At 44.2% G+C, this 27552-nt stretch overlaps 1 protein-coding gene across 2 annotated transcripts; it reads left to right on the top strand.

Annotated features, from left to right (window-relative positions):
* Window positions 1–79: 79 nt before the first annotated feature.
* Window positions 80–27374, top strand: Adat2 (adenosine deaminase tRNA specific 2). 2 transcript variants are annotated; one of them, XM_004651153.2, is made up of 6 exons: window positions 80–191; window positions 12492–12596; window positions 19643–19793; window positions 21812–21918; window positions 25941–26013; window positions 26423–27374. In XM_004651153.2, the coding sequence occupies exons 1-6, from the start codon at window positions 96–98 to the stop codon at window positions 26464–26466; spliced, it is 576 nt and encodes a 191-aa protein (XP_004651210.2). In that variant the 5' UTR covers window positions 80–95; the 3' UTR covers window positions 26467–27374. The 2 variants fall into 2 exon arrangements, with proteins under 2 accessions (XP_004651210.2, XP_045013816.1); XM_045157881.1 differs by having other exon boundaries at window positions 21833–21918.
* Window positions 27375–27552: the final 178 nt, after the last annotated feature.

Here is a 27552-nt window from a genome sequence, read left to right on the forward strand (position 1 = left end):
GAGCGCCCGGGTGCCCCTCGCTATTTGGGTCCCCCCGCGGAAACGCTGGCCCGCGCGCGCCGCGTTCCGCTGCCTTGCGACCCTGCGCGGCGGGTATGGAGGCCCCCGGGGCTTCCTCGCCGTCTTCCCGAGGCGCGCGCGTGGTGTCGGAGCGCGAGACCGAGCAGTGGATGGAGGAGGCGATGCGCATGGTGAGGAGGCGGAAACCCGGGAGGCTGATGGGTGTGGAAAACTTTCTCCAACACGTCCCTGGCGCCCTTTCTCTTCACCGTGGCCTCCCACACTTTCTGGGGCAGGAATTTTGGCTTTGCTACCATGAAGTTTTCTTTAGCGCAGTCTCGCAGTGGCTGCGGGTGGTCAGGGGAACAGATACGGCTATTATTCGCCTCACCGGCCTGGAGCATGCACCAAAATATATATATTCCTTCGGAAGCTGGCACGTGCTTCCTTCTCTTGCTTCTCCTGGATACTCTGTCAAATCACATTATTTTGTGGTTTCCCCCTCCCTCCTTGAACATATCTAAAAGAAGAAGGAAGTAAGAGAGCAGTAGGAAAATAAGTCTCTGTATGTACAATCCCTTCATTCATTTATTTTACACTTCCTTCCCTCGCTGTCTTTAAGATTGCTCGTTCAAGAGGGCTCTAATCATAGTTATATGCTTTTCTAGATTTACCCATATTGATGTGTGGGTGCAAAACACAACAGCTCTCACCGCAAAGGGAATAAGAGACCTTATTCTGTAGCGCAAATATGAGTCATCATGGCTCAGCATTACAGATTCACATAACCTCACATTCCATGCTCCAAAGTGTTAAGAATTTAATGATTGGATGATTTTTTTGTTGTTGTTGTTATTTTTTACCTGTTTGTTTTTGGTGAAACTGTCTCACTTTAGTCCAGGTTCATCTGGAACTCACTCTGTAGCTCAGGCTGGCCTTGAACTCACAGCAGATCCTCCTACCTCAACCTCCCTAGCACTGGGATTAAAGGTGTGCATCAGCATGCTCTGCTAGCCATGGTGTTTTTTTTTTTAAACATTTTTAAAAATTTTATTTATTTATTTGATAGCGACAGACACAGAGAGAAAGACAGATAGAGGGAGAGAGAGAATGGGCGCGCCAGGGCTTCCAGCCTCTGCAAATGAACTCCAGACGTGTGCACCCCCTTGTGCATCTGGCTAACGTGGGACCTGGGGAACCGAGCCTCGAACCAGGGTCCTTAGGCTTCATAGGCAAGCGCTTAACTGCTAAGCCATCTCTCCAGCCCGCCATGGTGTTTTTATAGAACAAAAGAAGGTCATAAGCCAAGGTGCTTTTCAGTTACTTTGGTGGGAGTATCTGGTAGGCTGGTTACAGCCAAGCAAGGACATCTGTGCTGTGATTCTCAGGTGGTATCTGGTATTATTATCTTTCAAGTTGGTGAAAGCTGGGGATCCTTTTCTTGATTTTTTCTTTTTATTTATTATTTGTTTATTTCCAAGGGGAAGGGGAGAGAAAGGATAGAATGGACACACCACGGTCTCCAGCCTCTGGGAACAAATTCCAGTTGCATGTGCCCCTTTAGGCAGTTGGCTTTACACGGGTGCTGGGGAATTGAACCCTGGTCGTTAGGTTTTGCAGGCAAGTGCCTGATCCACTGAGCCATCTCTCCAGTCCTGGGGGTTGCTCTTATACATTTCAAAGGGATTCATTTGGTCACCAGATATTTGTTAAGTCAGACACAGAGATAGATGTTAACTGGCCATCAAATAATCCAAGGTAATCTGGGTTCAGCCTTGCAACATTCCAGTCTCTCTACATTGAAATTCTAATCAGTTAATAAGTCTTGCTGTTTTCTGGGAACTTTAGTTTACAGATGTGTGTCAATGAGATCTCGTGTGGGGATAAAACTTTGTATGGCATATGTATGCACAGTCCTCTGGATGAGTTCAAAGAAAGGCCTTCTGAGGCTAGATCATGATGTGTGAATATCAAGGAGTGTACATAAGCAGGTCTAGATGGTATAGCTCTCTACAGACACTGCTACTTGATAAACCCTATGGCCCCTAGGCTGCAAACCTGTACAGCATGTTACTGCATTGTTAAACTGCTATTGAGAACAATGGAAATATTTGGGTCTCTAAACATAGAAAGGGGGGTTAGAGAGATCGCTCAGCAGTTAAATGTGTTTGCTTACAAAGCCTGCTGGCCTACGTTTGATTCCCCAGTACTCACATAAAGCCAGATACATAAAATGGCACATGTTTCTGGAGTTTGTTTGTAGTGGCAAGAGGCGTGCTTATTCTTTCTCTTTCTCTTTCTCTTTCTCTTTCTCTTTCTCTTTCTCTTTCTCTTTCTCTTTCTCTTTCTCTTTCTCTTTCTCTTTCTCTTTCTCTCTCTCTCTCTCTCTTTCTCTCTCTCTCTCTCTCTCTCTCTCTCTCTCTCTCTCTCTCTGTCTCTCTCTCCCCCCCCCGACAAATAAATAAAAATATTTAAATCACCAGTAAACATATAAAAGGTGAAGATGCAGTATAAAGCACACACAGTTCCTATGCAGGGTACTTGCTATGATGGAGAATGTGAGCCTGGAAGTTGTGCTAGGTGAGTGAGTGATGAATGAATATGAAGGCTCAGTGATGCTGGATTTTGGGTCAAGGAAGGGATTAAATCTCATAAAGGTGCAGGAGATCACAGGGCTGCAGATGCCAACTTTTGGACACTTACCTGAATTAACAAAGAATTGGAAACACAGACTTTGAGAAGGGTCCATTACAAATTGGGAAGTTTATGTTAGGGAGAATTAGGATGCAAGAGGGAGGCTAGGTGCATGACTCAATCCAGAAGTGAATTCTCCCCCTTGCCAAGCTAGAAAAGGGGAGGGCAGATGGAAAGAATTTCATTCTCAGAAAAATCTCTGGGAAAACAAAAGCCTCTCTGGAAGACACACCCACCCACCCACCCAAAATGTGAGAGCCCAGGTCAAAAGATCCCTCTCACCTGAGAGATCAGACAGAGAGCTCAAGTGTAACCAAGAAGAAAACATCAAAGAATAAGATACATGTACAAAGCAACTAGGAAAAGGTCTAAATCAGGAATCCAGGCATGGTGGCGCACACGTTTAATCCCAGCACTCTGGAGGAAGAGGAAGGAGGATCACAGTGAGTTCGAGGCCACCCTGTGGCTATGTGGTGAATTCCAGGCAACCCTCCCTAGAAAAATCAAAGCTACAACAACAAAAAATCCTCCCTGTTCCCAGCCGGGCTAGAAATGGAGGAGAGAGACTCACACACTTGTGTTCAGAGAGAACCAGAGGATGGAACTAACAAGAAGAGGAGGTACACATACATGGGTAGGCAAGAAAGCACCCAGATCAATGCATGCACGTGGAAAGCAAACATCAAAACACCCCAGCACAAAAGAAGTTGTCCCCCTTGGTAGTGGGCAATGTGTAGGGCCAGGAGACTGTCGCCCATATGCCATACCTATTTGTGGATTAAACATCCAATTAGGGATGAACCTCATGTCATCAGACTAGTGTATGAGGGAGAGACCGGATTGGTTGTCGTGGGAGACTGATGGGAAGGAGCAGGAAGTGTTGCTGGCAGCCATCTTGGATGACACTGGATCAGACTCAGGTTCTGGTCCTGCCAGGACAGGCAGGGTAGCATCTCCTTGAGCCTCGGTCCCTTCGCTAGGACATTGCTGTACCTGTTACAGATTTTATAACACTTTATAAACACTGTACACTTTCCCCTTAAGCATCTTTTTCTACTACTGTCTTCATCTATCCACCATCTCTACAATATTTTCTGTCTAGACGCTAAACATGATTAAAATTTTTTTTGTTTATTTTTATTTATTTATTTGAGAGCAACAGACAGAGAAAGAGGCAGAGAGAGTGGGCACGGCAGGGCCTCCAGCCTCTGCAAACGAGCTTGCGCCCCTTTGTGCATCTGGCTAACGTGGGTCCTGGGGAATTGAGCCTCTAACCGGAGTCCTTAGGCTTCACAGGCAAGCGCTTAACCGCTAAGCCATCTCTCCAGTCCATGATTTTTTTTTTAAATTTTTTTAATTTATTTACTTGAGAGCGACAGACACAGAGAGAAAGACAGATAGAGGGAGAGAGAGAGAGAATGGGTGTGCCAGGGCTTCCAGCCTCTGCAAACGAACTCCAGACGCGTGCGCCCCCTTGTGCATCTGGCTAACGTGGGACCTGGGAAACCGAGCCTCGAACCGGAGTCCTTAGGCTTCACAGGCAAGCGCTTAACCGCTAAGCCATCTCTCCAGCCCCCATGATTTTTTTAAACTACTTTTGGTGTGCTGTTAGGCAAGTTACTTCATTCTCATAGATTCATCTATGAGGTGGTTGGACTCCAAAGAACTCCTGTTATCCCCTGTGGCCTTACCACTTTTGTCTCTTAATTGGAGCATAAGCACCTATGATTACGTAGTTTACCTCCTACGCAGGGTTAAGGAGGTTAGCAGCAGCTGCCTTTTGGGTTTGAGCCAATGCATCTATCTTCTAGGCCTTCAACAAAAGAAAATGTTGCTTGTCATAATCTTGTACTTTGTTCCTCCAAGAAACTGAGGCAGTATAGGGTAACATTTCCCACTCCCCACCCAAATAAAGGCTTTGCTAGAGATCATAGAAGGATACTGCTTCTCCCTACCTCTTGCTGCCTAAAGGGATTCCCTGGATTTGTTTTTTCACAAACAGCCTGAGTCCCTCCCTGGGAAGGAGTTCCCCTTTCCTAGCATTAAGATTCCTGAAGGATTAAAGCCAAACCTGGCACTGTGGTTGGTTAGCTCAGCCCCCAACACTTGGCCTAATAGTTGCTTAGCTCAGCCCTCATTCAGAACCTATAAACGACCTGGCTTGGGTTTCTGCGTGGGATTCTGCCTTCTTGTGGGAAGGAGCACTCTGACCTCTGGGATTTACTCAGCTCTTGCCTTCCCATGGGCAGGAACTGAACTGTCTCCTCCTTCTCTTAATCTAATAAAGTTTCTGAAAGCTTTACCCTCTGCTCTGTCGACTTCAGTTCTTTTAACTCATAAGACTGGAGTCCAGGTGATGCAGGAGTTGGGGGTCTCCTGAACTTATGAACCCTGATTTGGGGTCCTTATCCTATTTCATTTTGGGGAGGGAGGTTCAAGGTCGGATCTTGCTCTAGCACAGGCTGACCTTGAGTTCAGTGCATAGTCTCAGAGTGGCATCAAACTCACAGATCCTCCTACCTCTGCCTCCCAAGTGCTGGGATTAAAGGTGTGGGCCGCTATGCCTGAGTCCTTATCCTATTGTTAACAAAGAACTGATAGTAGAGTCAAGGCTAAGCTATGAATTATTGAGTCATAGCATTTCTTTTCTTCACAACTGTATTATTTTTAATATAATCATTTTTTTTTTCCTACAAGTTTCTTTTGGAGAGTTGAGCATGTCAGAATGGTTACTATTTTTAACCATCATAGTGAGCTTAGCACAGCATTCTAAAGGTATAGACTTGGAAAAATATATATAAGACTAAAGAATTGGGTGGCTCCTTGCTAAGCTACAGATACAGTGCTATGTACAGTGATACCATTTAAGACCCACCAGAGTGTGTGGGATAGGTTTTGTTATTGCCTTAGCCTTCCACTGAGGACACTGAGGTTGAGAAAGTTGACAGTCTGGTTAGGCAAAAACTGTGATGGCTGTCTCTGCCCTGCAGTGTGACTGCTTGTGGGTGTCCACATACCTCACTCTCCTCCTCCCACTCCAGCTCTGGGTGTCAAGCATCCTACTTGGATACGTAGGGTTTTCTGTTTTCTGTTCTGTGAATTGCTTAGGCATAGTCTCCACTGAATTTTAATAGTTTTTTTTTTAAATGATACCATAGAAGCTCTTTGTATTAAGTAGCTACCCAGTGATAATTCACAAGGAACAGATGATAGACATGCTATAAAGTGAAGTTCTTTTTGAGAATAAGTGAAGAATTTGAGTCAATATAAATATCAAGCAATTGGGAAATAGTTACATGAATCTCACATATTTATATAGAGGAATACTCTGTTAAAAGTATTAAAGGAGCATTTCAGGAAAATCATTACTCAATGAAGAAAATGTTTGCAATACATTTCTAAATGAAAAAGCAGGCTATTGTGCCATATAGATAGTATAAATCTATTTAACTTGAGAAAAAAAATACTATGAATAGGAGGATCATTAGTTTAAGACTAGCCTAGGCTATGTAGTGAGACTGTGGCTAAATAGTCTCAAAAAAAGAAACAACCCCCACAAACAAATAAACATGAAATTCCTGTGGCACATATATGCAGTTATAGGGGGAAAAAAGTGAAACCACTTCTGTTTCCTACATATGTATATATACGTACATACATACATACATACACACACACACACACACACACACACACACACACACACACACACACACATATATGACTTGGGAGTTTGGAGATATGAGGTCCCTTCCCTCCCCATGTTGAACAGATGCAGTCAAGAGAACACGCCATCCCAAAAGGCAGACTTCACTTGTGCAGAAGGGTCCCCAGGACCTCTCTAAAGTGAGGTAGCAAGCACACTGGCCAAGCAGTCGGTTCAGTGTTTTATCCCTAATGCACAAAGAAAAGGGAGGGAAGCTGACCCTTGCCTCATTGGCTAAGGGGGAACATGGGACAAAGAACAAAGGCAGGCAGACACAGACGACAGGAATGTGGTAGTTCTTTCTGTTGACCCCGAGTTATGTTACTGCTTTCTTATCATGGGAGGAGGAGGTGTTGTGACCTAAAACAGAGTCATTCAAGTTTGATAAAGACTGTTTTTTTTCCCCCTTCGGAGTTTTGACATTATGAGTGGTTTTTGTTTTTGATGTGTAGGGTTTTTAACTTCCAAATTATTTGCCTTAAATCTATCTTATTGCTAGGAAAAAAAAAATAGAGAGACTAACTGTATATACAGATAGAGGAGTAACAGTTGCAGTGTTGCAGGATACATTGTTTTACTGTATTGAGTGTTTTCTGGGTACTCTGTGGAACATTGCCGGAGACCTTGAGGGAAATTCAAAGAGAAGGCAAGCAGACGCTCAACCATTTCTACAGGCATGGTGTGATGAAGAGTTCCCTGTGTATTACTAGATCGTAGTTTATAATAGCTACATCTCAGAGACAATAGTGAAAACGTACAATGGCTATTCCATGCAGGATCTTTCTTTATCTGTAACTGGGCAGACCCCAACTGAGGAAACAGCACATTATTGTTATGGAGAAAGAAGATAGCTATCGTTCTTCAGTTTTAGAGGTTGATAGTTTATTAAGTTATGTAACATGAAATTGCTGTCATAATGTCTGTGGTAGTTTGAATGGATGTTAATCCATCCATTCAGGAGTTAATTAAAGCTTTTAACTTAGACCTCCAGCCACCTGGCTTGAGGAGGTGTCACTAGGGGTGCATCTTGGGGTGCAGTCATAAGATGTTACCGGGGGAGGGTCTGAGTTCCAGTCTAAAGCTATGCAGAGCGCATCAGCTCTGCTTGGGCTCCCTGCTGCTTGGCTGTGGTTTATGCTCTTGCTTTTGGTTTTGGTGGTGGGTTTTCTTTCTTCACCATTATGGAAAGTTCCCTGGCTCTGTGAGCCTGAAATAAATTTCGTTCCTCCTATAAACTGTGTCTGGTTTTGAAGTTCATCCCAGCAGCATGGAGCTGTCTATGATAGTATCCAAGCTTTCTGTCTTTCCCAAAAAAGTGGGGAGAGGCCTTTTTCTTTTGGTTTTTGAGGTAGGGTATTTTTCTAACCTAGGCTATCCTGGAATTCACTATGTAGTCTCAGGGTGGCCTCAAACTCAAGACTATCCTACTACCTCAGCCCCCAGGGTGCTAAGATTAAAGGCGTGCACCACCTCAGCCCCTGGCTCACATTAGATCTATTTCGCTTGAACTCTTTCATTTGTGAAGAAAGGGTCAGACTAAATGGGGTAGGAGGGCATCGTATTGGAGATGGGAGGCAGGATAGAGTGAAATGGAGATTCAGCGTAAGGACAACTTTTGAACTAGTCAGCAAAAGAAATATGTGTCTATGCATATGCATGTGTTGTTGGAAAACTGGTCCCCTCACTTCCCTTCCCTGGACTTTGTGCTGTTTTTACCACCCTGTTCCTGGACTGCTGTAACAGTGTTTCCCACTCACCCCACTCAGAATGGATAGCTAGGCCATTGCTTTATCAGTGTTGTTATTTGTCTTTGAAATATTCCCATCATCCGCATTTTATAATGCTATAAGTTTGCTAGAAGGGAAAAGAGAAAATCCAGAGGAAGGCCCCAGAGAAAGGCTCCCGGGCCGTCAGTGCTCTACCGTGGGGAGAGCAGTCAACAGGGAGCTCAGGCAGTATGGGATTCCCCGTCTCTGTCCCCTTCCACCTAAGCATTGCCTTTCCTCCGGGTCTCAGGTTCTCTTCGGTGTGTCTGCAGTGGCTCACTTCTTCAAAGCGCGAGTTCTTTTCAGGAGCTATACTTACAGAAAAGCTTTCTCACGGTGGCCTCCATTTGTACACTCTTGTTTCAATTCTTCCCTCTCCTTCTGTCACCTGACCCACTCTACACCCAAACCCTGATAGGTAGCTCACCCGGGTAGTGACTGGTTATTGGAGAGGAATCATAGGTAGCACAGAGCAGTGAGCCCTGGAACCAGACATCTACTAGGTGCTCCACTGATTTTTGTTGAGTAGCGAGTGAGTAGAGTCAACTGAGCTCTCTTCCCGGGTTTCTCACGTGGACCTCCTCATGCCTCCATCTCCTCAGCTGCAAAATGCCATGGTACCGCCTCGGGCGCCAAGTGTTGCCTGTAACTTTCTCCTTGAGGTCATGCAAGCACACATCTCTTCACCCCAGAGAGGGCACAGATGACAGACCAAAGTAGAACTGCACCACAATCAGTTCTGGCAAAGCAATGAGTTAATTGGGACTGCCTACAGATTAGAGTGAGGGGTTGTTTGTAGGAGCCTTGGGGGACTCGAAGGCAGCTGTGCCACGGAAAAGCCCACGCCGGCATAGGTGACGACCCTAACAAACTGCATCTCTGCACAAGTTGCTAGCAACTTGGCTGGCTGGAGAATCTCTCCCAGGCAGTTTATCCCTTTATATAACCTTGGGTGTGTGTGTGGGGGGGGGTCTTCTAGCCAGCTCTTTTCCCAAGACTGGTTGACCTGAGTCTCCTGAGCCTCCTTCCTCCTCAAAGGAGAGAATGTATCAGTTCAGAGAACATTACTGTACAGCGCTCTCAGAGTCTACCGTCACTATCGATGCTGTAACCCTAGGGAGTGGTCCTGTGAATTTTAAATTTCAGCTCTCACAGACTTGATCTTCTGAATGTTCATTGGCTTTCCAAAGGTGTGTGTGTGGCTCGGTGCAACTCTATGTATGCTTACTTTTTAAAGAAACTTCAAAATAATTTCTGCAGAAGCTACCCTTGGTTGGGTGATTTCTACCAGCAATGCGAACCGGACTGCAACAGTAAAGTGGTACCAGGAGTGGGGTTGCTGCTAGACACCTGACTATGTGGTTTCGGCCTTTTGGAGCTGATTTTCAAGAGGAATGTAGAAGGAGTTGAAACCTTGGCCTAAGAGACGCTTTGCAGTGCTTGATGGTCTATCCTGGTCAGAGCTGAAAGACCTGAAGGCAGTAAGAACTATGGACTGTGAGGTTTGGCTTATGAGGGTGATAAAGAGCTTTGCTTGGACTGGGCTAGCAGTTGTGTGAGAAGCTTGCTCTTATGCCCATGTCCTGAGAAGTTGTGCAGGGTTGCTTTGCGTAGAAATGAACTGGTGTGTGCACAGGGATATGGCACAGAAGGAAAAATCTTTGGGTGAACTGCTGCCCGTTCAGCTGCAACTGAGAGATTACAACCTTTGAGACTGGGCTAGCTAACCTGTGCTGGGGCAACAGAAAGAATGTCAACTCTTTTGAAGGGGCCTGAGTGCTCAAGGAGTGCCCTGTTCTTCAAAGTCTGCTTTATCCCCCCCTGGATTAACAAATTGGCACCCTACCTGGTATCATGGAGTATAAGAAATGCTGGAAAGAGGGCTATTAAATTTGCAACATGGTCTTGTTGGAAATGGCCATGGGCAGTGTGAAGCAGGTTTGCTGGTTGCCTGCATAGAGACCCCATGGGGCCATGAGGATGAACCGTGGATTGCAGTGGAGACCCAATGGAGATGCCGGGACCATGAGATGGCTGCCAAGGAGCTGCCGGCCCTGATGAAGTTTCCCAGGACTGTGAGTAGCCTAGCTGGAGGGGCGAATTGGAATGCCAGAGAGTTGTTGCTAGTTAGAATTATCAGACTTGAAGATTTGTCACTGGCTAGAGTTGCTGGACTTGAAGCTACAGAGTTTGATGTTTGCCCCGGTTGTTTTAAATCTTGTATTGGTTAAATGTTTCTTTGCTATGCCCAATGCCATCTATTGCAGTGTAAATATTCTGTGCCATTATGGGTTTTTTGAGATTATTTTTTGGTATTATGGCTCAGTTAAAAGATCTTGAACTATGGGGATGTATGAACATCATTGGAATTGATAAAAACTATGGGGACTTTTAAAGTAAGACTGAATACATTGTATTTTACATCATATATGGATATCAGTTTATGGGGGCCAGGGGCGGAATGTGGTGGTTTGATTCAGGTGTCCCCCATAAACTTAGGTGTTCTGAATGCTAGGTTCCCAGCTGATGGAGATTTGGGAATTAATGCCTCCTGGAGGGAGTGTATTGTTGGTGGCCGGCTTATGGGCTTTCTAGCCAGTTTCCCCATGCCAGTGTTTGGCACACCCTCCTGTTGCTGTGGTCCACCTTCTGTTGGCCAGGGGGTGATGTTCACCCTCTGCTCATGCCATCGTTTTCCCCTGCCATCGTGGAGCTTTCCCTCGAGCCTGTAAGCAAAAATAAATCTCTTTTTCCCAGAAGCTGCTCTTGGTTGGGTGATTTCTACCAGCAATGCGAACCGGGCTGCAACAGAGTGGTTGTACCTTTTTTTTTTTTTTTTTTTTTTTTTTTTACATAGGGTGCCTCTGAGCTTTTATTGTCTCACTTACAGTAGACATCATGAGTCCAGGTGACATCCAGTCTTGTCATTTTCATGGTACTGGGACTCTATGGGATCATTTCTATAATTTTAGAAAAGTAAAAAATTCAAAAAAGTAAGAATTTTAACAAAAATATATTCTAATGAACTATTTACAGGTGTCATTTAGTCTCTGACCCCTTTGTAAGTGATATATGCTGTCTCTGAAAGGGGGTGACCTTGGCACTGAAATAACAAAGACAGTCCTTCCTTCACATGTGCTCAGGTTGCTCAGGATCCATGAAGGGGTGTGTTCTTGACTCTCCTTGATGTGGGCACCGAGCAGAGAACATCTACACTAAGTAGAGGAAGGGATTTGGGTTTGCAGAGAGCTGAGCTCAGCTGTGCTTATTTGTTCCAGGCATGCACACACACTTCCTGTTCTTTGTTCTGGGGTGACACATACACACACCTCCTGTTCTTGGTTTTGGGATTGCACACACGCCTCCTGTTCTTTGTTCTGAGGTTGTACACACACCTCCTTTTCTTTGTTCTGGGATTACACACATACCTCCTGTTCTTGTTCTGGGATTGAACAAACACCTTCTGTTCTTTGTTCTGGGGTTGCACACACACCTCCTGTTCTTGTTCTGGGGTTGAACATACACCTCTTGTTCTTTGTTCTGGCGTTGCACACTCACCTCCAGTTCTTTGTTCTGGGGTTCCACATACACACACCTCCTGTTCTTTGTTCTAGGGTTGCACACACACCTCCTTTTCTTTGTTCTAGAGTTGCACACACACCTTCTGTTCTGTGTTCTGGGGTTGCACACATACCTCCTATTCTTTGTTCTGGGATTACACACACACCTCCTGTTCTTTGTTCTTTGGTTGCCCACACACCTCCTGTTCTTTGTTCTGGGGTTGCACACACACCTCCTGTTCTTTGTCCTGGGGTTGCACACACACCTCCTGTTCTTTGTTCTGGGGTTGCACACACACCTCCTGTTCTTGTTCTGGGGTTGTACACACACCTCTTGTTCTTTGTTCTAGGGTTGTGCAAACACACCTCCTGTTCTTTGTTCTGGGGTTGCACACACACCTCCTGTTCTTTGTTCTAGGGTGGTGCACACATACCTCCTGTTCTTGTTCCGGGGTCCACACACACCTCCTGTTCTTTGTTCTGGGGTTACACACACACCTCCTGTTCTTTGTTCTGTGGTTGCACACACACCTCCTGTTCTTTGTTCTAGGGTTGTGCACACACACCTCTTGTTCTTTGTTCTGGGGTTGCATGCACACCTCCTGTTCTTTGTTCTGGGTTTGCACACACACCTCCTGTTCTTTGTTCCAGTGTTGTGCACATACCTCCTGTTCTTTGTTCTCTGGTTGCACACACATCTCCTGTTCATGTTGTGTCTGGTCTTTGCATTGCATCACCTTTCAGATTTTCCACTTTGTGTTTCAGGCCAAAGAAGCACTCGACAACATTGAAGTTCCTGTTGGCTGCCTTATGGTCTACAACAATGAAGTTGTAGGGAAAGGAAGAAATGAAGTTAATCAAACCAAAAATGTATGTGAAGGTAAATGCAGATATACAGCAATGGTGGTGGGAGCCCAGAAGATGAGAGAGGATGTGGTCGTGTTCTCTGTCGTCTCCTTTTTTGGAAATGCTAAATGTTGTTGTTGTTATTATTATTAAACACAATAGTATTTGTTTTAGATGTGGAAAATTCAGATAAATTTAATGAAACTATAAAATAGCAGTGAATAATTTTGTATACTTACTCTTAACCAAAGAGCCAACAATTTTTTGTCTCATGGTATTCCACCGTATCAGCTTGGTGAAACCCGAGGGAATACTATGATACTAGAGTGTATCAGTCTAGTAGGAAAAAGTCAGTCTCCATTTTTATTGAATCTAATACATGAAAATTCAATTGTTGCTAAGCAGTGTAATGCATTCTTTAGTTACTTTAAAGAAAAAACATCCTCAGTTTTTAAATTTTGAGACAAATAAAGATTGTATTACAAACACCCTATTTCTAGATTAAATTGATAGAATGAGGTATCCAGACCTAGCTGGCTTTAGCTACATAGTAAGTGCTAAAGTGCTAAATTTTGCAATTATAGAATCAGATGGGTTGGAGATATGGCTTAGCAGTTAAGGTGCTTGCCTGCAAAGCCAAAGGACCCAGGTTCAATTCCCCATGACCCACATAAGTCAGATGCACAAGGTAGTGCATGCGTCTGGAGGTTATTTGTAGCCGCTGGAGGCATTGGCATGCACGCTGTCTCTCTCTCTCTCTCTGTCAAATAAATAAATAAAAATACAACATTGAGGGGAAAAAGCTGCGCTTGTGGCACACGTTTTTAATCCCAGAACTTGGGAGGCAGAAGTGTGAGGATCACTGTGAGTTTGAGGCCACTCTGAGACCATATAATGAATTCCAGGTCAGATTGGGCTAGCGTGAGACCTTACCTCAAAAGAAAAAAAAAAAAAAAGAATCAGATGACCTCAAGGATAACATGACTAATGCCATTCAAATGCAGTTTGATTGTTGTGTGCTTTTGAGAGCAAAGAACAAGTTGGTCTTGGTACTAGATTTTCTTTTAAAAAATATTTAAGAGAGAGAGAGAAAGAGTATGGGTGTGCTAGGGCCTTTTGCCACTGCAAACGAACTCCAGACACATGCACCATTTTGTGCATCTGGCTTTACATGGGTACTGGGGAATCAAACCCAGGCCATCAGGCTTTGCAAGCAAGAGCCTTTCACCCCTGAGCCACCACTCCACTCCTCTTGGTACTAGTTCTTTGACATTTAAAAATTCCAGCAGGGCATGGTGGTGCACATCTTTAATCCCAGCACTCAGGAGGCAGAGGTCGGAGGATAGCCATGAGTTCAAGGCCACCCTGAGATTACATAGTGAATTCCAGGTCAGCCTGGGCAAGAGTGAGCTTCTACCTTGAAACCCCTATCCTCTCCCCCAAACAATCATCTGTTACATCCACCAGAAATAAAAAAAAATTGTGAGCTAGGGAGATGGCTTAGCAGTTAGAGACACTTGCTTGCAAAGCCTGGTGGTTTGATTTCACAGTACCCAAGTAAAGTCAGAAGCACAGAGCGGTAGGTGCATGCATCTGGAATCCATTTACAGTGGCAGGAGGCCATCATGTACCCATATGCTCTGTCTGCCTCTTTCTGTCTGTCTCTAACAAATAAATGAATATTTTTTTTAAAGAAAAAGAGCCCTGAGATTTAGCAAGACACATGTAAAGTGGGAACCCAGATTCACAAAGCAATTGTGAGGATATTAAAATATCTGAGACAAATAATAAACATGATGCCATAATTAGTGACTATATTGGCACATACCTAGCAGTTCTGGGTTTTCCATAATTGTCACATCTCTTAATTTGTGTATTGTAGCTTTGTTTGACATGTTTCGCATGAGAATTTTGAATATTCTAATCTACCAATAGCCTCAGTTTCTTGTATACTTAGAATTAACTAGGGTTATTTCACTATAGCATGTGTCATATAAATTTACCATTGGAGTACAGAATTGAAAGGTTCTGCTCCCCAGGTGAGGAGTTCTGAGCTCGGCTTTGGCTCTGAGTCTCACCACCCTCTTTCCTCACTACCGCCCTTTCCTCTTCAGCTTGACCCCCGCCCCCGCCCCACACACTTGCTTTCCGTTTTCCTTCTCTCCCACCCCCTCCTCTAACTCCCTGGACTCCCCATCATTCTGGTCCCATTCCTCCCTCCCTAAAACCCCGTTTACTTTCATATCACATGTATTTTCTTACCCCTTTTTAAAAATTTTTATTTATTTGCAAGCAGAGAAAAAGATAGAGAGAGAACAAATGGGTATGCCAAGGCCTCTAGCCACTGCAAATGAATTACAGATGGATGCGCCACTTTGTGCATCTGGCTTTACATGAGTACTGGGGAATCAAACCTGGGTACTTAGGCTTTATCAGGAAGCACCTTAACTGGTAAGCCGCCTCTCCAGCCCACCCTGTTTATTTCTCCCTTCCAAACCTTATTTTACGACCTCTTTTGCCATGACCCATCGTGAATCCTTTCCTGGTTTCATGGCCTACATCCATGCCACTCTTGCACACATGCATACATATATAAAAATTAAAATCTTGGATCTGTCATGAAAGAATAGCACACCAGGGCTTCCAGCCACTGCAGACGAACTCCAGACGTGTGTGCTACCTTGTGCATCTGGCTTACATGGGTCCTAAGGAATCAAATGTGGGTCCTTTGGCTTTGTAGGCAAAGCTTAACCACTAAGCCATCCCTCCAGTCTTTTTTTTTTAATTTTCTAAGGTAGGGTCTCTCTCTAGCCCCGGCTGGTCTGGAGTTCCCTATGCAGTTGTCAGGGTGGCTTTTAATTTGTGGTGATCCTACCTCTGCCTTCCAAGTAAGTGCTGGGATTAAAGGTGTGCACCACCACGCCTGGCAGTATACATTGTTTTTTTCTGGTCCTCTGTTGATGGACGTGTAAGCTGGTTCCATTTCCTAGCTATCATGAGTAGTACAGCAATAAATGTGACTGTGCGAGTATTTCTGTGGTAGACTTAAGAGTTCGTTGGGTGGGTACCCAGGTATGTTATGCCTGGATAATATTGTGTTTCTAGTTTTAGTTTTTTGAGAAACCTCCACACTGCTTTTCGTAATGGCTACCTGTGTTGGCATTTCTACCAGCAGTGAGTAGGTCTTCTCTTCCCACACGTCTCCCCCAGCCCTTGTTGTGACTTGTCTTCTTGATGACAGCCATTCTGAGGTCTGATAGGGTCACAAAGCAGTTTTAATTTGCGTTTCCCTGATGGCTAAGGGTATAGAACACTTTCATGTATTTGTTGGCAATTTGTATTTCTTTTGAGAACTGTCAGCTTAGTTAATTGCCCGAAAAATTATCAGAAAATATTTTTGTTTTGTTTTGTTTTTTCAAGGTAGGGCTTCACTCTGGTCCAGGCAATCCTCCTACCTCTGCCTTCCGAGTGCTGGGGTTAAAGGTGTGTGCCACCATGCCCTGCCAGAGATTTTTTTTTTTTTTGGTGTGTATTTTTTTTCTCATTTTTGCCTATGCCTGTATTTTGAAGTGTTTTTCTTACGCTTTTTTTTTTTTTCTCTAGAAGTTTTAGGTTTTATATTAAGTTCTTTGATCCATTTTGAGTCTTTGTGCAGGATCAAAGATCCAAATCTAATTTCATTCTTAGGCATATGGATATCCAGACTGTCTTTTTTTTTTTCCTATGTAGGCTTTTGACACCAACATAGGTGTCCAAATATTAGTTGGCAGTCTCGATGTGGTTTATTTCTGGGTCCTGCATTCTCTTTTGGTCTACATGTCTGTGTTTGTGTCAATACCGTGCAGTTTTGTCACCACGATACTATGGTAGAACTTGAGGTTAGGTATTATGATACTGCGAGCATTGTATTTTCTGCTTCGGATTTCTTCAGCTGTTTAGGATCTTTTGTGTTTCCATGTAAATTTTGGGCTCTTTTTTCTAGTTCTGCAATGAATGTCATTTGAATTTTGGTGGGGGTTCCATTGGGTCTCTAGACAGCTTTTGGTAATGTAGCCCTTTTTACAATGTTAATTCCGCCAATTCGTGAGCATGGAATGTCTTTCTATTTTCTGATGTCTTCTTGAATTTTTCTTGAATGTCTTCATGTTTTCTTTGTAGCAGTCTTTCACTTCTAAATGAGGCTTATTTCTGTTGTTTTGAAGCTGTTATGAATGAGTTGTTTTTATTGGTTATAGAAAAGCTATGATTTTTATATGCTGGTTTTGTACCCTCCTGCTTTAATAAAAGTATTTGTCATGGGCTGGAGAGATGGCTTAGCAGTTAAGATGCTTGCCTGCAAAGCCTAAGGACCCAGGTTCGATTCCCTATACCCACGTAAGCCAGATACACAAGGTGACACATGCATCTGGAGTTCATTTGCAGTGGCTAAAGGCCCTGGCATGCCCTTTCTCTCCCTCTCTCTCTCTCTCTCTCTCTCTCTCTCTCTCTCTCTCTGCCTCTTTCTCCCTCCCTTTCTCTGCCTCTCAAGTAAATAAATAAATAAATGAAAGTATTTAACGGATCTAAGAGTTTTCTTGTGGTGTTCACAGGGTCTTTTAAGTACATGATCATGTCATCTGTAAATAGGATAATTTGACATCTTCCTTTCTGATTTGTATCACATTTGCTTCTCTTTGTTACTTCTTCAGCTAAGACTTGGAGCCTTATATTGAATAAGAGTGGAGAGAGTGGGCATGATTGTCTTGTTCTGGATTTTAGAAGAAATGTTCTCAGTTCTTCCTCAGTATATTAGCTACAGGTTTGTCATATATAGTCACTATTATGTTGAGAAATGTTTCTTTGCCCCTAGCTTCTTTTTTTAGTGTTTTCTTTCTTTGTTTCTCTCTCTCTCTCTTTCTTTCTTTCTCTCTGTCTCTCTTTCTTTTCTTTCTGTGTTTGAGAGAGAGAGAGACCAATAGAGAATAGGCACACCAGGGTCTCTAGCCACTGCAAGTGAGCTCCAGACACATACACCATCTTGTGCATTTGGCTTATGTAGGTACTGGGGAATTGAACTTGGGTCCTTAGACTTCACAGGCAAGTGCCTTAACTGCTAAGAGATCTCTCCAGCCCTGTTTCTAGCTTCTTTAGTTTTAGTTTTGTTTTGTTTTTGAGGTAGGGTCTCACTCTAGCCCAGGCTGACCTGGAATTCATTATGTAGTCTCAGGGTGGCCTCAAACTCAAGGCGATCCTCCTATCTGTGCCTCCCAAATGCTAGGATTAAAGGCCTATACCATCATGTCTGTCTCTTTAGAGCTTTTAAATATTTATTTATTTATTTATTTATTTATTTATTTATTTATTTATTTATTTATTTTTGAGAGAGAGAAAGAGACAGGGAGAGAGAGAGAGAGAGAGAGAATGCGATTGGGCACACCAGGGCCTCTAGCCACTGCAAATGAATTCCAGATGCATGCACAACCTTGTGTATCTGGCTTACATGAGTACTGGGGAATGAAGCCCCAAACCGGGGTCCCTAAGCTTCATAGGCAAGTGCTTAACTGCTAAACCATCTCTCCAGCCCTCTTTAGAACTTTTATCGTGAAGGCATATTGAATTCTGCCAAATGCCTTTTCTGCATCTATTGAGATGAGCATGTGATTTCTGTCCTTAAGTCTGTTTACATGATGTGTTACATTTATTGATTTGCATATGTTGAACAAATTTTGCCTCTGTGGAATGGAACCAACTTGGTTGTGATATACTTCTTATATTTGGTTTGTGACTATTTTGTTGAGAATTTTTGTATTTATGTTCATCATGGAAAATGTCCCATAGTTTTATTTCTTTGCTGTGTCCTTAATCTGGTTTTGATATCAGGCTAGTTCTGGCTTCTAGAAGGAGTTTTATAGTATTCCTTCCCTTTCTGTTTTGTAGAGCAATTTGAGGAATATTAGTGTTAGCTCTTCCTTAAAGTTTGGTAGAATTTGGCAGCAAATGTATCTGGTCTAGGGCTTTTCTTTGTAGGGAGACTTTTAATTACTGCTTCGATTGCATTGCTTGTTATGGGTCTGTTTAATTTGTTTATGTCTTCTAGATTGAATTTTGTTGGATCCCATGTGTTTAGGGATTTGTGCATTAGGCTATTTTAATGAGAGGAAGGGAGAGGGGAGAGAGCTGGCTGAGTTCATAAGAAGCATTCTGCTTCATGTGGCACATGCTGCTGAGGCCTACAGTGACAGTGCGGTGTGCTCGGAACAATCACCTTTGCTTGATGAAATCAGGTGACTTTACCAGGACCATATAATTAGGACCATCACTGTCAGGATCACAGATGCTAGGTGATTTCTCCTATGCAATACTGTCTCCAATGAGGTGTAGGAGACTTATCCCAAAGCTCTGCTTCTCTAGGCTTCCATTATATAAAATCTCATCCCCAAAAATGTACATGATGACATTCCAGTAAACTATATATAGATTTGATTTTGAGTGAGGTCAGTGACAGCCTTGAGAACATATTTGAAAATAAAGCACCAGCTCATGAAAATTTCAAGCTTCTCCCAAAATATTAAGAATCCATGGGCATCTTCTTCCTTTCCCTTTCTTCTCTCCCTTCCTTCCTCCTCTCTCCCTCCCTCCCTCCTTTATTTCCTCCCTCCCTTTTTTTCTCCTTCCCTCTTTTCCTTTCTCTTTCTCTTTCTTCCTCCTTCCCTCCCTTGTATTTTCCTTCCTTCTTTTTTCCTTCCTTTCTCCCTTCTTCCCTCTCTCCCTCCTTCCCTTCCTTCCTTCTTTCCTTTTTTCTTTATTTCTATATCTATATATGCCATCTTCATGTCATTCTAATGGAAAGTTTCCCATAAGGACCTACGAACTTCATTAAATATACAGCAAAACCCATCAGTGCTTGTGAGTTTATCATACTTGAACTGGGGAGTCGACAGTTATGGTTGACTGCTAAGAGTGTTCTGAAAACTCATTCAAATGAGGAGGAGTGATCCTAGCACTTCCTCTTTGTATTACATTTTGCATGTTTGTAAAGTGTCAGCTGTATGAAACAAACAATATCAACATAAGCATCTCTCTTTTTTAAGGCTACTCGACATGCAGAGATGGTGGCCATTGATCAGGTTTTAGATTGGTGTCGTCGAAGTGGCCAGAATCCTTCTGCAGTATTTGAACACACTGTGCTCTATGTCACCGTGGAGCCATGCATTATGTGTGCAGCTGCTCTCCGCCTCATGAGTATCCTTTGGCATCTTGGGTTCCTGGCTTGTGTTTGCTTGTGACCAAGAAAATGGTCAGATGCACAACCCATTTTGTCTTTTTATTATTATTTTCTTGTTGGTCCCAAGATGAAGTTCAGCATCTTGTACATGCTAAGTATATTCTCTACCATTTAGCTACACCCCTGGCCTCTGTTTCTTGATATATATAAACACAGACTTAGGAAACACATTATAAAGTATTATATCTTGGCCAAAAACAGGAAAGATTTTTCACATAGTAAAATTACCTACATTTTTCTATATTAATCAACACAGAACTATGAAGAAGTAAGCAGAGAAAGGAAGGCTTGGAACTAACGTAAACTCTGTATAAAGATGGATCCTCCCTTAAATTAAGAGTATAAATTTTCCTATCTATGTTCTGCCTTTGAATAATACAGTATGGATCATTGAAAAATAAAAATTGTGTGTCTCTGTGTACTTATTTTTGCCATGAATACTATCAGAAACTATAAAATATTAAGTACAAAAAGATTAAGTCAAGGGTAAATAGGTAAAAAAAATCATTTATGATGTTATAATTGTGCATACATGGAAAGTAATAAAATTATAGCTCTTTAAAGTGTGTCTTGCCCAGATTAAGCAACATAAATGCTGAGAGTATAGTCAGCTCCTCAAGTTTATTTATTTATTTAACAATGCTGAGGGCCCTCATGCTTGGCAGGCACCCCTTCATACTTGCATTTTTTTTAAATTAAATATTTTTATACATGCATTCAGTTTGAACAATTTTTAATTTTAGGTTCTTTTTAGTACATTTATGTTTATTTTGTGATTATTTTTCCATTCATGCTAGCTATTAGGCCAATATAGGAATGTTTACTTTTAAATTTTTTTTGTTTATTTATTTATTTGAGAGCGACAGACACAGAGAGAAAGACAGATAGAGGGAGAGAGAGAGAATGGGCGTGCCAGGGCTTCCAGCCTCTGCAAACGAACTCCAGACGCGTGCGCCCCCCTTGTGCATCTGGCTAACGTGGGACCTGGGGAACCGAGCCTCGAACCGGGGTCCTTAGGCTTCACAGGCAAGCGCTTAACCGCTAAGCCATCTCTCCAGCCCCATACTTGCATTTTAAAACTATATGCAGGTGTTGGAGAGATGGCTCAGCAGTTAAGGCATTTGCCTGCAAAGCCAAAGGGCCCAGGTTCAATTCTCCAGGACTCACATAAGCCAGATACACAATGTGGCGCATGCATATGGAGTTCATTTGTAGCTGCTGATGACCCTGGCATGTCCATTCTCTCTCTCTCTTCCTCTTTCTCTCTCTTTCAAATAAATAATTTTTTTAAAAAAAACTATGTAAATAGTTTTATCACTGCAAATAATTTGAGTGCACTGTGTCATATTTCACTGTGGAGAGCTTGAGTACAATAAGATGTGCAGATCCTATGCAAGAGAAGTTACTGGCAGCTCAGAGTTTCTTCAGCATCCTATCCTACAGCAGAGCTTTGCTCCAGTCCCTTACATTGTTATACTTACTTGGGGAAAGGACAGGAGACAATCTTTTTGTGTTGTAGTTGTTTTGTTATTTGAGACAGGGTCTCCTGTAGCCCAGGCCAGTCTGGAACACTTGACTGCCCAGCTTTCACCTCCCAAATGCTGGGATGCCAGGCTACAATCGGCTTTTAGAAGGTTGAAATTCCTGAATTAAATTTCTACCTCTTGTCTGGCTCCAATTCTGTAATGATTCTAAAAATGTGAGGTAAGGAATAGCAGAAAACACATTAACGATGAACCTTAAACAACTGCTCAGTTTCCGTTCTGTATACAATTGTGAGGTGTTAGCTGCTGAACGCTTTAAGCCTCTTCTTTTCTGTGTAACTGGACTGTATGAAGTTTTTAAAGGATAACCACAAGTTGTCGCTGTTTCGAAGACTACTCTGAGGTTTCCTCGAGGATGATGAGTGTCGTCAGCCTGTCCTAGTCTTGCCATGATTCTGTTCATCCCAGTCAGGGCCTTAATTCTGCCTCATAAATCCCGCTGGTCGTCTACGGCTGTCAGAATGAGCGGTTTGGTGGCTGCGGCTCTGTTCTGAACATCGCCTCTGCGGACTTACAAAATACCGGGAGACCGTTTCAGGTAATGGAATCTGCTTCTTCTTTTCTCGTGCGTAAAAACTATTTGTTATTTATTCATTTATTTATACGGAGGAGAGAGAAAATAAGAACAGGTGCACCAGGGCCTCTTGCTGCTGCAAACAAATATCAGATGCATGTGCCACTTTGGCTTTACATGGGCACCGGGGAATTGAACCTAGACCATCAGGCTTTGCAAGCAAGCACCCCAACCACTGAGCCATCTCTCCTGCCCCAACTTTCCTTTTAATTCTTACCACATTGCCCAAGTTTTTATGGTTGAAAAATGTAAACATTGGGAATCTGTGATGTCAGAGTTTGGCCTGGGTTCTCTCCAAGGTGGAAGGTGGGGCAAACATGTTCGGCTCTGACAGAAGGATGGTGTGTGGCTGGGTACATGGCACAGTGGGGAGAGCACTTGCTGTGCACGTGTGAACAGCAGGGTTTTGAACCCCGGCCCCCACTGAGTGCTGCGTGGAGTGGTGCGCCACCTGGGATCCCAGAGACGACGGCAGGGTCAGGCTGGTTATCTAGGCCAACCAGATCGTTGTCCTCTGGGTTCAAGTGAGACAGCCAGTAAGTTAGAGAGTTATCAAGGAAGACATTCCATATCTGCTTCTGGCCTCCACATACAGCACCGTGTGTACTCATGTATGAACACACCTGCGCATGCAAAACAAGAAAGAAAAAGATTTAATAAATGATGACATTCCTGGGTGGTTATTTGCAAAGACTTCTCGTTCAGTTAATGTGTTTTCCTAACAACCGTACCTTCAAGAATAGACGCCTTGCCGGGCATGGTGGCACACGCCTTTAATCCCAGCACTTGGGAGGCAGAGGTAGGAGGATCGCCATGAGTGCGAGGCCAGCCTGAGACTACATAGTGAATTCCAGGTCAGCCTGGGCTAGAGTGAGACCCTACCTCGAAAAACCAAAATAAATAAATAAAAGAATAGATGCTGTTACCATCATCACGTCAGAAAGAAACTGTAATGGAGTGATCGGAAGCAAATGGGTAGCCCAGACTCTGCTTATATAACTCTTTGCAAGTGAATTGCTGACTGTCAGGTACTTCTTTTATGAGAACAATTGCTCCAAGTGTCGGGGAGAATAAAGATGAGCCCCAAGTGTCAGACATGGGTGGAACGTTCCTCTGTGAAGTGTCAGTGACAGGAAGGCACAAACACGTCCCCCTCTCAGGTGTCTCTGCAGAGTCAGTGTGGCTGAGTGAGGAAAAGTTCATTTACAGTTCACCTGGCTACATGGCTTCAATTGAAAGTGAACGCCAGAGCTGGGGAGACGACTTAGCCGGTAGAGTGCTGTCCGTGTAAACATGAGAGCCTGAGCGGGTCTATGTTCAGTCTCCAGCTCCCATGTAAAAGCCGGCATGGACACACGTGTCTGTAATTCACGTTCTGTTGTGGGATGGGTGACGGAGACAAGAGAATTTCTGGAGCTTGTTGATCAGCCAATGTGACCTAAAAAAGGCAGCTCCAGTTTCAGGAAGACTCTGTCTTAAGGAATGAACACAGGCGAGGAATAAGGAGGACAGCCAGCACGCCCCTCTGGCCTGCACATGCGTGTGCATGGGGCACACACATCTCCCCACATGCGCATACAGCACTACAATATGCATGTGTGCGCACACACATGCAGAAGGAAAATGAATGTTCACGGTTTATGGCTATGGCTATAGGTTTAATATGATTAATTATAATTTGTAAAGGTCTTAAGTGGTTTTAAAGAAACAGGCTTCTGGATGCCGTGTTTTCTTCCTTTCTTTGGCTGGGTCCAGGGGATGTGGGATGCAGAATTAGAGATGTTTTCCGTCTTGGAAGCAGCATGTAAGTTCATGCAGGAGACCTGCAAGGCTGTTGTTTTCAGAGATGGCCATTCCTGTATCCGGAATCATGTGTCCTTCTAATGCTTAGTTTTTTGTTATTTTTTTTTTAAATCATATGAAGACTGTGTGCTTTTTATTAAAGCCACAGGTTTGTAGTTGTAGTGGGTACTTGATATTAGAGCAGTCCTGTCTTCACACGGGTCTTGGCGGCTCTCCACCCGCGGGCGCCTGTGAGTCACTTGGAGAGCTTGCACGCCCGGTGCTCAGCCCTGGACCAGCTGAACGGGGAGACCGAGACAGCATCCATCATCCATCGTTGGCGAGGGCTCCCACGCGATGGTACTGAGCAGCTGAGGGCGGAACCACCACGTTAGCACCCTCCCTGTGCAAGAAGAGGCCTGGTGGGCACCTGTCCTTGCACACAGAAAGCCCAGGGCCGCTGTGAGGGGACTGGCCAGAGAAGCGAGGACGAGAGAGTCACCTGCCTGGGCGGCACTGGTCGGGAAAGGAGAGCGCGTTGCGGTCCGCAGGGCTTCCGGAGCCCGGAGAGGAGAGGCCGAGCAGAGCGCACGGCGGCGAGGAGGGAGAGACGCACGTCTGCAGTGTTCCGAGGCAGGAGAGGGTGGGGTGGAAGCGAGGCTGTAGTCACAGTGGGGAGGGTTCTGCACGGGGCCCAGGAAGGAGCCGGGCTGAGGCTCCAGAAAGGAACGTCTTCCCGAACCTGCTGGGGAGGCGATGTTCCCAGGTGGTGACCAGCCCCGTCCTTTCCCAGGCGCTGATTAGAGGGCAGCTGTCATTTTATGAGGGTTGGGAGGCTGTGCTGAGTCCATCCCAGAGGAGCCCTGAGTACTTGGCCCCATCTTGCCTCTGTAACTTTCTTCCTTCATAGTCATCCCCCTGCCCCACCAAACCCGTCAGCTGGGTTCCCCACACACAGCCCACACTTCTTCCTGACATGGACTCTTCTGCTTCTTAAATGCTGCGTTTAACTTACATCCTCTACATGTAGTTTTTGTGTTCTGTATCATTCCTTACTTTCCACACCTTATTATTTCTTTTTTACAAAAATATATATATATTTTAAACATTTATTTTGGAGAGAGAAAGAGGAGAAAGGGTGTGCCAGGACCTGTAGCCACTGCAAAAAAAAAAAAAAAAAAAACTCGGGAAGTATGCTCCACCCTGTGCATCTGGCTTTATGTGGGTACTAGGGAATCGAACCTGGGTCCTTTGGCTTTGCCAGCAAGTGCCTTAACCACTAAGCCATCTCTCCAGCTCTGTTATTTCTTCACATTTTGATCTTTTCTGCCCGTTTTGAATCCTAAGAGAAAACAAGCTAAACATATTTTTTTTAAAAATGTTCTTAATATGACAAACTTCTTGTAAAAGATTGAACAGTAAATATTTTCACCTTTGACGGGGCTGGAGAGATGGCTTAGCAGTTAAGCGCTTGCCTGTGAAGCCTAAGGACCCCGGTTCGAGGCTCGGTTCCCCAGGTCCCACGTTAGCCAGATGCACAAGGGGGCGCATGTGTCTGGAGTTCGTTTGCAGAGGCTGGAAGCCCTGGCACGCCCATTCTCTCTCCCACTATCTCTCTTTCTCTCTGTGTCTGTCGATCTCAAAAATAAATAAATTAAAAAAATTTTTTTTTAAATTAAAAAAAATATTTTCACCTTTGTGAGACACTAGTGTCTACTCTCTCTCATTTTTAAAATAGCCCATACAAGCGTAAAAACCGTTCTTAGCTCATCACTGTTAGTACTGGTGGACTGGGTTTGGTCCACAAATCCACATAGCTCACAGACCCTCGCTGGCAGTATCAAACACTTAATCGAGCGCCCGTGAACGACAGCAGGTGGCACAACTAGTACTTCACGAGCACCGACCCAGCGGGCGGCACCTCAGTGAGTCCTCATCGAACCCTCTGAAGTAGGTCCTGTGCCCACCCACGTTGTACATGCCAGGCGTGGGAAGGTCAAGCACCTAACCCAAGATTACAAATGGTAGCTGCTTGAGGACAATGTCCTTTTTTTTTATTGGAAATGTTTTTTTTTACCCGTACTAATTTGCCTGAGGAAATGAATGATTGAAATCAGTTGATGTAATTATACATGAATTACTACTGGGATATACATCTCACTTTTATGGCTTATGGTCATTCTCACTTTTCCTTACTTCATCAGTGCATTCCGGGGTATCGGGCTGAGGAGGCAGTGGAGCTGTTGAAGACCTTCTACAAGCAAGAGAATCCGAATGGTCAGTGAGCTCTGCTGGACGTGACGAAGTTCGGCCCCTGAGTAGGAGGAGTCGGATATGAGCCTAATCCTCATTTTCTCCTTTGTTCTTTTCTTTCTTTTCCCTCTTCCTTCCTCTTTCTTTCCCCCCCCTCCCTCCCTCCCCACCCTCCCACCCTCCCCACCCTCCCCCCTCCCTCCCTCCCCACCCTCCCACCCTCCCCACCCTCCCCCCTCCCCCCTCTCCTCCCTCCCCCCTCCCTCCCTTCCCCCCTCCCTCCCTTCCCCCCTCCCTCCCTTCCCCCCTCCCTCCCTCCCTCCCTCCCTCCCTCCCTCCCTCCCTCCCTCCCTCCCTCCCTCCTTTCTTTCTTTCTTTCTTTCTTTCTTTCTTTCTGTTATTATTATTATTGTTCCTCTTTTTTCTTTTGTAGCACCAAAGTCAAAAGTTCGGAAAAAGGAGTGCCAGAAATCATGAACTTGTTCTGATGATAGGCCGGGTGCTCCGCAGTGGCAGTGACCTGGACAGACCTTCTGGCTGAAAGCTGTTGACATCGATGAATCATATGTTTATGCATTGTCGTTACTGTGTGGGAAAATGGTGTATTTCATCATTTGCTCCATTAAGGGAACAAATTAGCACTTTTAAAAAGTCTGACAATTGTAAACAGCTATTAGCTTTTCCACAAGCTGAGAGAATGTTTTAGGAAGGGGAAAGATTAAGGTTTTGAGGTTTTAGAAATTAGCTAGCAGTGCATGCCCTTAGCCACAGCCACAGCCCCGTCCAGGAAAAGCACTGGCTTTCCAGGGAATGCACGCCCAGCCCTGTGCTCGTCTGTAGGAGGATGTGCCACCTGGCTTTCCAGAGTTGGGGTCCTCAGGGTGTACAGATCCTTTCTTTTCCCAGGGCACTTGGGGCCTGGCTGCTCTGTAAATTACATGTGCGTTGTGTACATATGACCATGCTCAAGGTTTTTCAAACAAATTTTTTAAAGTTTTAAGGGCATTTACAGGAAATGCCTGCTTTTACAGTAAGTGCTCTAAGGTCACTTTATAATTATAGCATATTGCTACAATGAAAGCTTATTGAGACCTTCTTTGAAGAGGGCTAGTTCCTTGGAACCAAGCAACTGTCCTATGTCAGGCTCCATCACTTCCTGGAACAAAACAGAATTCTACGCTTGTGGAGCATGTCTACCTCATAGTGGGAGGCTGATGAAAACTAGTCCTGAAGGTGTAGTTTGCTGGAGGATGGGTGAGGCCGGGCCTCATTCAAGGCAAGCCTGGGCTACATAGAAAACCATGTCTAAAATATCACAGTAACAGCCAGACGATGACAAGAACACTGACTTCACAATTAAATAAAGTAACCCACTTATTCTGAAATCAAGTAGTTGTTTCTCTTTAAAATACAGACAATGGACTTTAAATTTAGTATCTAAAGTTTGAGGCGGCACAACAGCAGGAGTCCCAGACGGTTACCTGTCTGGCTGCAGTTAAGGGTCACTGTCAAGGCTGCTTGGCAGAGCCGCCGGGTGCAGTGTGCCACTGAACCCAGAAGGGG

Source organism: Jaculus jaculus, chromosome 9 (assembly GCF_020740685.1).
Source record: "Jaculus jaculus isolate mJacJac1 chromosome 9, mJacJac1.mat.Y.cur, whole genome shotgun sequence".
In the NCBI taxonomy this organism is placed as follows: domain Eukaryota; kingdom Metazoa; phylum Chordata; class Mammalia; order Rodentia; family Dipodidae; genus Jaculus; species Jaculus jaculus.